The sequence below is a fragment of the Nannospalax galili genome, unplaced genomic scaffold (assembly GCF_000622305.1).
Source record: "Nannospalax galili isolate Female #2095 unplaced genomic scaffold, S.galili_v1.0 scaffold888, whole genome shotgun sequence".
Taxonomy (NCBI): Eukaryota; Metazoa; Chordata; class Mammalia; order Rodentia; family Spalacidae; genus Nannospalax; species Nannospalax galili.
This window is the reverse complement of record NW_008357921.1, coordinates 315757-328841: the sequence shown is the minus strand read 5'-3', so window position 1 is coordinate 328841 and position 13085 is coordinate 315757. Positions and strand designations below refer to the sequence as shown.

Below are 13085 nucleotides of genomic sequence, written 5' to 3'. Positions count from 1 at the left end.
ACCCGGGTCTTCTGCAAGAACAACCAGTGTTCTTAACCGCTGAGCCATCTCTCCAGCCCCTATGTATTATTTTTTTAATTTTATGTGTGTGCATGTATTGCCTACGTGTAGGTAAGTGCACCCTTGTCATGCAGTGCCTGCGGAGGTCAGAAGAGGCTGGGACTGGAGTTATGGACAGTTATTAGCTGCCATGTGAGTGCTGGGATTTGAACCCTGGTCTTCTGCAAGAATAACCAGTGTTCTTAACCACTCAGCCATCTCTCCAGCCCCTATTTTTAAGATTTTTAAAAAATTATATGTATATGGGGTAGTATTGCATGCTTTTGAGTGAGAGGCCAGAAGAGGGTGTCAGATCCCCTGGAGCTGGAGTTCCAGGCCATTGTGAGCTGCCAGATGTGGCTACTGGGAACCAAGCTTGGGAACTCTACAATTGTAGTATTTGCTGTTAACCACTGAGCCATTTCTCTAGTCTATAAATTTTCAAGTTAATGTTGATTTTCACTATTTAGGGTTATTATGTGGTATGAAGTCCTTTGAACATTGAATTAGCAAATACTGAACCATACAAAACCTCTGGTCACACTATTTTCATCAACTGAGTAGTATGAACCTTGTTCCTGTTTTTCTGTTTAATATATACTATTGACTAATTAACATTGGCCTCACAGCTGACAGCACCGTGACTCATACCTGAACGAGGCTTATCTAACATGTATTTTCTTTGCAAGGTGCACCACAGCCTTTTTACACTAGATAGTACTTCAGTACTGTACTTGGGGGCCATTTTAAAACAGAAATTATCAACAGAAAGCATAAAAATATGGCAGTCAATAGCTCGAAAAGGACTTTGCTTACAGAATGAGAGATGACTGAGAGCGTAGTGTTGCCGTATTTGACCTCAGCCAGGAAGTAGTCCATTCAGTGACTCTTTTCTGTTGATCTACTTATGTCTGCAAATGACTGAGATTTCCTTAAATATTGACTTAGGAGTTACAAATTTGATAAATTTATAAATAAAAAACTCATGAATAATGAAGGCTGCTTATATTTAAATGATTTTGTAACCCTCTGTTGGGCTGCTAGATCATACTTTGTCTAACCATTCTTCTGTTGTAGGAGCAAGAATAGTGTCCAGTTTGGCACTTCATAGAGTGCCAGAGAGGACGTTTTCCCCCACCAATGTAGAATAGAGAGTCATACTTGTTAGTTTTAGCCTTAAGTTTTAGTTGTAATTTTGGGGGTTACATTTCTTCAGGATTAGTGAATGTTCCTGAGGAACCCATTGAGGAGGAGGAAGAGGAAGAGGAAGAGGAGGAAGACCAGGACATGGATGCAGATGACAGGGTTGTGGTGGAGTACCATGAGGAGCTCCCAGCTCTCAAACAGATGCATGAGCGGAGCACAGCCAGGAGGTCCAGTGCGAGCAGCTCAGATTCTGATGAAATGGACTATGATCTGGAACTGAAAATGATTTCTACTCCCTCGCCAAAGAAAAGCATGAAAATGACCATGTATGCTGATGAAGTCGAATCACAGTTGAAAAGTATCAGGTAAAAATACTTTTTTCTTTCCTTAATGCTAGCTCTAAATCCTTTAAATATTTATTTATTTACTTACTTCTTACTTTGGCAGTACTGAGGATTGAACCCAGGACCACTTATGTGCATTCAAGGCAAGCAACTCTTCCACTGAGATATATTCCTACCCTTTAGTCTTTGAGTGCTAATTATAAATGTATTCTTCTTCATGTTGTAGTCATTTTTACCCTAATTTTCAGTCCTTTGTAGGAGTTTAATAAAACCATCAGGTTTTTCTCTCTATGTCTTTCAATTTATATTCTTACTGTATAGACATTATAGAATGTGAAAACCACCCCTATTTTCAGGTCTTTTGTTTTTCTCGACCACATATAGTGTACTGTTTGAAACCATCATTATTTAATTGCTTATTTTTTTTATGTAAAATTTTTTTTACATGTATTTTGTGTGGGTGTCTGTATGTATGTGCATGTGCACAAGCCAGTGCCACAGTACATGTGTGGAGGCCAAAGAACAACTTGGTGGAGTTGATTCTCTCCTCCCAGCATGTGGATTTGGGGATAGAACACAGGTCATCAGGTTTGGAAGCAAGCACCCTTACCATCTTGCTGGTCCTGTTTATTTCTTATTCCTTTATTTTTGATTTTGAGATAAGGGGGATTTTTTTTTGGTTTCTAGTAGGGACGAGGAGATTCTTTGAGTATAGACGGTATATATAGAACTGTGAAGTTAGATTCCATGGATATTCTTTCTTTTGTTAAAAATTTTTATTTTAAAAAGTTTCAAGATTGGTCGGGTGAGGTGGCCCACACCTTTAATCCCAGTTGGCCTGGAACTCACTAAGTAGACAAGGCTGGCCTTGAACTCACAGAGATCCTCCTGCCTCTGCCTTCCAAGTGCTGGGATTAAAGCCGTGTGCTACCATGCTAGGCTAGATTGAGTTTCTTAAATTGTTTTCTTGTGGTATGAGACTATTGCTTGTACCTTGCTTGTCTTGTAGTTGAAATTGGTTAGTTGTGCTCCCCTATTTTTGTTTTTGTTTTTTACCTTAAAGGAACTCCATGAGGGCAGACAGTATATCCACAAGCAATATAAAAAACCGAATTGGTAACAAATTACCGCCTGAGAAATTCTCGGATGTCCGTCACCTCTTAGATGAAAAGCGTCAGCAATCATGTCCACGGCCAGCGGTCAGCAGCACCAAGTCAGGTATTTCTCTTCCTTTGTGTTCCTGGCTTCATTCTGAGCTTCTGAGAGCAGTTTGTTCAGGAGTAGGTTCTTGAATGAAATGCCAGTCTGAGCTGATTTAATTATTCTTATTCATCGTATCTAAATCTTAGGCTAAGCCTTGGTGTTTTCAGCACATGAAAAAATAAAACCAGATTGTAGCAAATCCAGCTTTTGGTATTTTTGCCTAAAACAATTATTTTACTATTTCCTTGGTATACTTTATACCCCAGAGCAATAGAAATTAAGTTGGGTGGTTAAATAAGTGGTTGAGCTTGAGCTAGATCGTTTATGTGCACAAACAGTGATGCAGTAGGTATGTGGGTGGGTGTGCTTGCTTGTATATCAGGCAACAGGCTAGGAGTAGGCATGTGGGAAGTCTTTGGAGAGGCTGCAAAGCTGCCATAGATCTTCTGAGAGAATTAGAGAAAGGCTTTCAGAGAAATGGGTTTAAGACTAGGACTTGGGAAGGAATAGGAATTAGTTGGCAGACAAATTTTTGAGATTGGAAATAACTATTTTCATATACCTATTTTAGGAAGATAGTTTTGGAGTGAGGTGGAGTGCAATGGAGTGGGGTAGAGAATGGAGTAACAAGGACCTGAGCTTGGTCAGGGCGGTGAAGACAAAGGGTGAGACTGGGGCTGTGGGAAGATTCACTGCTGGGAAGGAGGAGGAATGGCAGAGAAGCCACCAAGGAGGCTTGGCCTGAGAGGCCGGGTGATGGAGATTGTTCTTTGGGGAGGTTAAGGTGAGATGGCAAGAGTTGCAGGGCAAGGCTTTTGCTACTGACTTGTGCCTGGAGTGGCTGCTGTTTGTTGGCATGAACTTGAGGACAAGCGACTTTGCAAGGGGGTTGGAGGAAAAACACATTTGGCTTGGGGGAACATTGCCTTTATCCTTTGCTTTTTGCCAGTCTACTTATATGTTCAAAGATTATGGCTTCTGCCTTTAGGAACTTACAGTATTGTTTGTTAACTGAAATTGTTATGTTATTTAGTTTTGCTTAGTTCTACCAAAAAAAAAAAAAAAAAGAAAGAAAGAAAGAAAGAAAGAAAGAAAGAAAGAAAGAAAGAAAGAAAGAAAGAAAAAGAAAAAGAGGAAAGGTGATGCGCCTTCAGAAGCAATCAACTGAAAGCCCTTGGGTTTGAATTTTCCCAGGAGAGTCAAGACCAATTATGAAGAGAATAGACTTAGAAGCCTGCAGTGCTGGGCCCTGTATCCTCAGGGAGATTTGGGATCAGATCTCTCAGAGAGGTTAGTTTGACAGTACTGATAGTCAAGCACAGGTTTGGTAACAGGAGTGCTTTTTCTCTTTTTCCAGATATTCGCCAGCGGTTAGGAAAAAGACCATATTCTCCAGAAAATATTTTTAGTAGTAACCCAGTGGTTCGGAGAGAGCCCTCTTCAGATGTACATAGTAGGCTAGGTGTTCCCAGGCAAGATGTTAAAGGCCTCTACTCTGATACTCGGGAGAGGAAGTCAGGTGAGCAACGTTTCATACCAGTGGGAATGGAAAAGAGTGGAGAACAGTGGTTGTAGCCTGAGAAGTCGAGGCAAGAAGCAGCACGTGCCAAAATCAATGTCCCTTCCTCTTCTGGTAACTTAACAGCTGTCTTTGTTGCCATCTTGTCATCAGTATCTGCAGTATGCCAACAGGGAAATTCAGAAAGTAGAGGATGCACACACTTGCTTCTTTTTAGTTTCATACATGTATTTTAGCCTTTTTTCCACACACATATCCTATTTTTTTTCATACAGCACTTTACCATAACAATTTTTCCACATTGCCTTACTGTCTATAAATAAAACTTTTAATTGCCTCATAGTGTGTCTGTGCCACAACAGTCTAAACACAAATTTCTCTATTATTGTTAGATTTTGATAAAACACCCTAAAATGAATGGATAGTCAGCTGAAAATCTGAGAATAGTTCACAGATAAATGGGCCCCTCAATTTGCAGAATGTTAGAGCTGGCAGTTTCTTGGCAGAATGAAGTGGTAAATAGCATGAGGTGTTTCACCTGGGAGAGGTAGGTATGATTGAAAAGTCTCAGGTGGTTATCCTGTTTCTAAAGTGGGATACCTGTTCTGAACATTGAGCATCTCCCATTGGGTCTCAAGCCTTCCATTTGCAGACTAGCTGCAAGTGCTGAAGACCATTCATGTTTCCTGTATGGCCGGTGTTGGAGGTGCACCTGCTTCCTTAGAACCACCCTGGTGCCCAGTATTGGTTGCCAAACTGAAAGCATCTTCTTCCCCAAACAGGTGGCTTATGGACTCGCTTAGGATCTACACCCAAGACCAAAGAAAAGAACAGGAAGAAAGTGGATCACAGGGCACCTGGCACTGAGGAAGATGACTCGGAGCTGCAGAGGGCTTGGGGGGCCCTGATTAAGGAGAAAGAACAGTCTCGCCAAAAGAAGAGCCGGTTAGATAGCTTACCATCCCTCCAGATTGAAGTTAGTCGGGAAAGTAGCTCCGGTTCAGAGGCAGAATCCTGATGCCCTTGGCCGAGGCAGCTGTCCTAAAGTCTGACATTCTTTCCCAGGGTGGGGTGCACAGTAGGAGCCTCCCTTGCAGGAGTTGGTGCCCTTCCCTTGTAGGGTCACCCTCAGCTGTTGCTGTTCCAGCAGGACATCTTGGGAATGTGATGAGTTTTGAAGGGCATCTCTATCTTCTGCTGCAGAGTTACAGTTCTGGGCCCTTGATTCTTTTCCCACTACCCCACAAGCTTTACCCTTTGAGAAAAGGCAGCCCTCCAGATTTTGTAGACATCTTTCTTAATATTTTTAACATTGTGTCTTTTAAAAAAGAAATGTTTTACACAGTTCATCCAAAGAGCAGAGAACTGAACTTCTCACTATTGCCTTGGCCCTGACAGCTGTTACCAGCACCCTTTCCCAAGAAAAGCCAATTCCCAGGTGCTTATTGGACAGCCTTCGAGGGGGAAGATGAGGGAAGCTGCCAGCTCACCCTTCCAGAACCTTAGTGTGGGGGCTGAATCTCACGGACCTGACCTCTGAGATGCTCCTGCCCGCCCAGGTAGATAAGAGACACAGCTGCGATTGCAATCGTGCTTCTGTTCTTCCTTGGGGATTTCTGTTAGGGCCTTTTATTGGCTGTCAGCTTGATGTGAAGATCAAGTTCAGTGCTGTGGGACTTTTAGGGACAAGCAACTGTGACTTCTGGATTTGGAGTTGATTTATGTGCTTAGAGATGGGGTCTTGGGTTAATGTTGAACAATTTTTAAGTCTGTATTATGTTTAAAAACTATTAATGACTTAAAAGTTTAAATTTTTAATTTTATATGTGGAAATTCTTCCTGTTGGCTACAGGGGAAGCTCAAGTGGTGTCTTCTTTTGTGCTGTTAAATATATATTATATACTTTGGAAGAAGGCAAAAAGAGGAGTCTCATTATTTTTGAATGGTCTGCTGTACATAGAGTTCAATTTGCTTTGTGGCCACTGTAGGAAAAAAAATTCCATCCATCTGAGATGGGATCTTGTTTATTATCACTTTAAAAGTGATACATTGATAATTTTATTCTTTCTGTCTCTAAGTTATGCCTGAAGACTTCTTCAAAACTGGCAAGTAAGATAATACTTTCAGAAAATTTTAGGGTTTTTTTTGTAAATTCAAATTATTTTACCATGAGAAGGGAATCAATAATTTTGTCTTCCCACCTGATTTTTATTTTGAAGTATTTAAATACTGTATCCCTCTGCAGATCTAGAGCTCATTAGAACCTTGGAATTAGAGGTAGTTGTAAGCCTCTGTCTCTTTGAGATGTCACAACTCTTTACCTGCCTAGATTGTTAGGCACTCAGCGCGACCCTGGATCATCAAGTTCGTAACTTGTGACTGAGCACATGTCCCAACACTGTTGAATGAATGTGGAACAGTGTTGTTAATAAAGTAGAAGGCGTAATACTTGAAAGTTGTAACAAAGCTGTACTGTACATATTATGTTGGTTAATCTGCTTTTTCCCTCTTCAGAAAGATGGGAGCATATAACCAAGACACGTTTCAGCTTCCTAGGATCCCCGGACAGGATTGGTCCTATTTCTATGTCAGTTGAGACCTAAAACCTAAAGCCTCAGGTTTCTAAGCTCTTCTTTTCTTGCCCTGTGTAACTCACAGCTCAGAGTCAAGTTCTTTGAATGTTTGGCATTTGGTAGAGTGAGACATTCAAGTACACAAGAGTCAGAGACCTAGATGCCAACCAGGACTCTTCTCCATGGACCTGAGCCTTGGTTTCCCAGTGCAGCAATTGAATAACCTGGCAGTTTCTGGCTTTGTTGGCACCTCTCTTCGGTGTTATATTTACTCTTCTTGAAGCTGTGGCTGCAACACTATCTGTTGAGGTGGCAGAGTGTCAGGGAGACAAGGCAGATACGAGCTTATGAACAGGGACTTACCCCATCCTGTACAATCTCTGGTTCTGCTAGTGGGTTAAAGATGCATGTGGTTCCCATCTGACATGATTTCCTCAGGGTTTAGAACTCCCACCCCCACCCCCCAACTTGCTTTTTGTTTCTTAGTGGTGACCCTTTCCAACCAGCAATGCAGGCTCATTTTTCCAGGGCCTTTCAGCACTAGTCAGTCTCCTACTAGAGATGAAGGAGAACTTTATGGAAGATAAGCAGTATGTGCTCAAAACTAGCTCTTTGATATAACCAAGAAAGATGTCCACTTTAGCAGCCTTGTCCTTATAGCACAGAGAGAACCCAGAGAGGCAGCTTTGGGGATTAATTTCCTAAAGTGTTGACTTTCCTAGTCTCTTACTCCAGCCCACACTCAGAACTGCTTGAGCAGGTCCGCAACAGCTTGAGCCCTGTATGCTCAGCCTTTGGAGCTTAGGAGTGAGAATGGACAGTTGGGACAGCCAGCAGGTAGCTCATCCAGGGCACTTTCTGTGCATGTGGGCTTGATATTTACATGTAGAAGATTTCAAATATAATTTTTCTGCTTGATAATACATGCAGATACCTCATTTATTTTTCTACTCTCCCTATTTGTAGAGGTGCCAGATAGCCAAGATAACTTGTGAATTCCTCTGCTCCTCCCCCACTGACTCCACGAGCCCCTCCCTGCCTGATTCAGCTGCAGTTCTATCTTCCCTCTCTGTGACATCCTGTCTGCTCCCATTCTGCATATTGCAGCAGGGGTAAATGTTTGCTTGAGATATGATTTACATAGTGTACAGTTACATGTATTTAAAGTGCACATTTCAGTGGACTTTAGAATATGTATGGAGTTACGTAGCCATTATTAAAATCTATTGTAGAACATTTTCATCAACAAGAAAATTCTTTACCCACTAGCAGTGGTTGCTCTCATTCTTTCGCTCCCTGTCCCCGGCAGCTACCAATCTTTCTGTCTTTGTGGATTTGACTAGGACAGACATTTCATAAATGTCATATAATATATGTCTTATTTGTAGATGGCTTCTTTCACTTAACATGTTTACAGGGTTCATCTATGTCATAGCATGTATCAGCACTTTAGTTTTTAATTGCAGAATAACATTCCATTGTGTGGATATACCACATTTTATTTACCACTCATCAGTTAAAGGGCATTTCAGTTGTTTCTAGTTTTTGACTATTGTGAGTAAGCTTCTGTGGATATCCATGTATAGGTTTGTTATTTTTCATGGGCATGTGTTTTCATTATTCTTGAGTTTATACCTGGCGGTAGAATTACTGGGTCGTATAGTAACTCTTACCATTAATCTTTTGAGGAACTGCCAAGCTTTTTCCCATGGAGCTGTCATTTTCCTACCAGCAGTTTGTCAACATCTTCACCAATATTTGTTATTTTCTAGTACAAAGTGGTATCTCACTGTATGTGTATGTTTTGTTTTATTCCAGTGCCAGCAATCAAACCCAGGACCTTGTGCGTGTTAGACAAGTGCTATACCACCAGTCTGTATTCTGACTCTGGTTTTGTTTGGCAGTTTTCTAGTGACTAATGATGTGGGGCATTATTATTTCTGCTGTTGCTGCTACTGCCACACCTCCTCCCCCTCTTCCTCCTCCTCCTTTCTCCCCTTTATTATTATTATTATTTTTTTTTTTTATTTTGAGACAGGATCTTGTGTGTTGGGTGTATTTTCATGTGCTTCAAGGTGAATAGCTTATGAAACTAGTCAAAATGTAGCCTCTGCTCTGGCAGTGTGTGACCTGTTGTCTCTTTTCTCCCCTGCCCTCTGTATCCATCTTTTTTATTTTTTTGTCTTTTTGAGACAGGGTCTCCCTGTGGCCCCAGCTGTCCTGGAACTCACTATGTAGACCAGGCTGGCCTCGAACTCACAAAGACCTGCCTGTCTCTGCCTCTCAAGTGTTGGGATTAAAGGCGTGCACCACCACGCCTGGCCCTGTATCCATCTTTTTAATTTTTTAGATAGGGTTTTACTCTGTAGTCCTGGCTAGCTTCAAACTCACAGAGAGCTGCCTGTAAACCCCCCCGCCCCCAATTAAAGGCATGCACTACCATCCCCAGGTTCCTGTATCCGTCTTGATCTCATCAGTCTTCCAGACTGCACAGTGCATATTCTCAGTCCTCTCCCATCCTGTCTCAGTCCTGCCTTCTTTATTTCCCTCATCATCAAGGTTTAAAGACTTCCCCTCCAAGAGGCTGTCTTCAGTAGTCATAACAAAGATAAGGTTTCCTTGTATGTATCCCTTCTCATTGCACTGAAGGAGATTTAGCTGCCTCCAGGGTTAGGTTATAAGTTAGTGCCCCAGATAAAAAATGAACATAATTAAAATTCCTCTTTGAAACCCCAAGGCAGGTGCCACATTGAAAACCAGCATTACAAGTTTCCCTGTAGTCAGTTCTTGCCTTTGTGGGAAAAGATCACTCTGAGTACCAGGTAAAGTAAGTTGGGCCTGCAAGTTTGCTCTTTTTGGTATCAGAACCTTACTCAGTCAGGTCACTTTTGGGAAATTGGGGAACTTAGGCCACAGGAGCGGCAGAGGCATAAACTTGTCCCCCCACCCAGCCTGCCTGGGTTTGCTGAGGGGAGAGCAGAGGTAGAATGACCCTGTCACCCTGCAGCTGTGTCCCCTCCCTCCCTTCCTTCCTTTCTTTCTTCCTCTTTTTTTTAACTTTTCAGGCAAATGCTATTGTGTTTTAACTAACTGAAGGGTATGATGATGCCAAGTCGTATGCCCCAAGCCCAGCACACTTCACACGGGACTGTAATTTCCTATTCTAGTTTGTGCTTGCTAGACTATAAGCTTGGGAGAGTAGGGACCACGTTTGACTTATGCATTAGGGCTTCCCCCATGCTTACAACCATCCGTGGCACCTGGCAAGTCCTCCGTGAACATTTATTGAATTTGTAAATCCCCAGCTGGAAGAGCAGATCACCCTCTGAGGCCCCAGGCCCTCTTATAGGCCAGTTCTCATTTTTCTGCCGTATTATGTGCAATGTCTTATTTTCATGTTTTTTTCCCTTCCAGCCTATGAGCTCCTATTGTGCAGGTGTCTTCATGTTGTTTTCTCTGTGTCCTTGCACCAGGCCAGCCCAGTGTAAGTAGTGCTTCAAAAGTGTTTGGGAAATGAGTGAATTATGGTAACCCAGCCCAGCTCTTACACCATTCTATGCTAGCTTGTCTAATTCTAGATGAGACCACCAGATGCAAGGCAGGATCATTCAGTGGTGTATATATCAGACTTGCAGTAAGAAAAGGCGCTTGTTAAGTCGATCTCAATAAACATCACATCTTGATGACCTGGCCATATTTGAGCTGAAGCTTACCCAGTATAATAAAACCTTTTCTGGGAAATCATGCTGATAGTCTAAGATACATGATTTTGTCAAAGTTTGAGATCAGTTTTATTAGAGTTTAAAAGAAAAACACCAGAGAAGGCAAGCTGTAGATATTGGAAGCTGCCCCAAAACAGGAGAATGGAAACAGAAGGGGAAAAAAAGCAATGCTGGGGCTGGAGAGATGGCTCAGCGGTTAAGAACACTGGTTCTTGCAGAAGACCCAGGTTCGAATCCTAGCACCCACATAGCAACTAACAACTGTCTATAACTCCCGTCCTAGGGGGATTCGACAGCCTCTTCTGACCTCCTTGGGCATTGCACGGCATGGGTGTGCTTACCTACATGCAGGCAATACACGCATACACATAAAATAAAAATAATAAATAAATAAAAAAAAAAAAACAATGCTGCTTCAGTTAAGCAGGCATGGTGGTCAGCCATGTGGTGGAGACAGCCACATGGATACTTAGGTTCTGGCCAGCATTCAAAAGAAAACGACAAAAGACAAGGAAAAGGAGTAGTTAGGCCTTCTAAGTCCTGACTCAGAAAGATGGACAGACCCAGTTAAACCTCACAGCAGCTCAGTTCACAGGGACCACCAGAATTTTTTTTAAGCTTTTTTTTTTTTTTGTGCAAATGAGCATTTTGCATGCCTGTATATATGTGTGTCACGTGCTTGCCTGGTGCCTGCAGAGGCCAGAAGAGGGCTTTGGATCACCTAGACTGGAGTTACAGGTGGGTTTTAGCTGCCATGTGGGTGCTGGGAACTGAACCCAGATCTGCAAGAGCAGCTAATGCTCTTAAGCACTGAGCCATATCTCCAGCCCCAAGAATTTTTTTTTTTTTTTTCCAAGAATGTTTTGGGTTTTTTTGGTCTTTTTGAGACATAGTCTCCCTGTAGCCCCAGCTGTCCTGGAACTCACTATATAGACCAGGCTGGCCTTGAACTCACAGAGATCCGCCTGCCTCTGCCTCCCGCCAAGAATGTTTTTAAGAAAAATATTCATTTGCTCCAGGATAAAAGGAAAGGAAGCTGGCAGGTAGCTGTGAGTCCAGAGTGAACAGTGAGCCATTTCTGAGGCTCTGGTCCCCGTGATTAGGAAAGCGACAGGATCCAGAGCAGGAGATAGAAAGTAACTCCTTCCCTGGCCTGTTCTGTCTGATGCAGCATTCCTCAGATCTCTACCAGAGTAGTATTAAGGTTTTGGTGAAATGCTAGTGTGCACTTTGGGTAGTCAGCAGTAAGTTGTAGCTTTCCAGATTGATTAACTGCTGCGTGGATAAGTTTGTTGCCTGAGTATTTGCTTTTACACCTTATTTAACAAGGTGCAACTTAGAAGTTAAGCTCCCTTTTCCCCCTTTGAATATAAGAGCTAAAAGGAGAAAATGCTTTTGGTAATCTTGAGAATAGTATTTTTTTTCAAGGCAGATTGTGAACTACATTATTTGACCAACAGCAAACTTCTAGAACTTGTCTTACATGTTTATAAAATAAATCTTAGAAGAAAGCATAGTGGATACCCTACCCCCACCCCAATGAAATGCTGAACATTTCATAGAACTTTGATGATTCTGGAAGCAATTAGAGAAATACTGTATAAGAAGCTTATTTTAAGTGGTTGTAGAGCACTGAAGTGGTAATTTACTGTGCTATTAATAAAACTCTAGTGTGGATGATATTTAACTTGCCAAAATCACTATCCTGCCCAGAGAGTCTCATCTGCTTGAGCAATTCCAGGGTTCCCCTGGATGCTCATATTCTGAAGTAGTTGAGACTTTGTGTGGCATCAAATTCTTTGTCACCTCCACCTCTGGACCAGTGAAGTACTAGTATAGGCCAGAGAGAACAAGAGGCCACACCATCGACAGACATAGCCTTTCTGTCTCTCTCTATGTAGGGTTGTCATAGTGTTGGATCCAGTGACACGTCTCTTTTCTACCTATGTGCCCTATGAGGGCCTTTGAGCAGTTGACAGCACCCTCAGCTCAGGTAGAATGTGTTTGGAGTAAAGTCAAATAGGGTAATAACTGGAGCTGAAACTGGGGCCCTAGGAACTCATTCTACCTCATAAGATCAACTGGAAAAAATTGAACAAGTCCCTTCCTCTCTAGGCCTTAGTTTCCTGTCTGTTAAATGAAGGCCTCAGTTAGGTTGATGTCCAGGTTTCGTTCCAGAGCACACACTAGTAGAGGTGGAGGGACTCATGCTGTACTTTTTGAGGAGCACTGGAAGTATACTTTAGACAGGAAGAAGGTGGCATAAGCAAGAGGCCTACCTGGTCCCATGGCCCAGTGCAACCTTTTCCCTCCCAGCCCTTCAGTTGTGAAGGGACAAGAAGAGCAGGTGAGGTGGTTCGGTGAGTCAAGTGCTTGCCACCCCACGTGAAAACCTGAATTTGCTCCCTGGGCCCCACATGGTGGAAGGAGAGACTCCTGCAAATGCACTGTAGCATGCTCATATATGCACACATGCACACATACACCAAAAATAAACGTAATACAAAAAAAGAAGGTCTTGCCAGGGTATCTGGTGCAC

The 13085-nt window shown here is 42.4% G+C and overlaps 1 protein-coding gene across 4 annotated transcripts in view; it reads left to right on the top strand.

Annotated features, from left to right (window-relative positions):
- Nucleotides 1-13085, top strand: part of Ncbp3 (nuclear cap binding subunit 3) — a 48253-nt gene that overhangs the window by 32260 nt on the left and 2908 nt on the right. The window contains exons 10-15 of one of the 4 annotated variants that reach the window (XR_608048.3): nt 1256-1550; nt 2593-2747; nt 4090-4251; nt 5034-5196; nt 5650-5810; nt 10239-10308. Coding sequence is in view for 3 of the 4 variants with exons in the window: in XM_008855621.3 (XP_008853843.1) it covers nt 1256-1550; nt 2593-2747; nt 4090-4251; nt 5034-5196; nt 5650-5791 (917 nt within the window). In the remaining variant the exon portion in view is untranslated. Of the gene's footprint in view, nt 1-1255; nt 1551-2592; nt 2748-4089; nt 4252-5033; nt 6173-10238; nt 10309-13085 lie in introns of those variants that run through there. The other 3 variants (XM_008855621.3, XM_029557453.1, XM_008855624.3) reach the window with 3 other exon arrangements.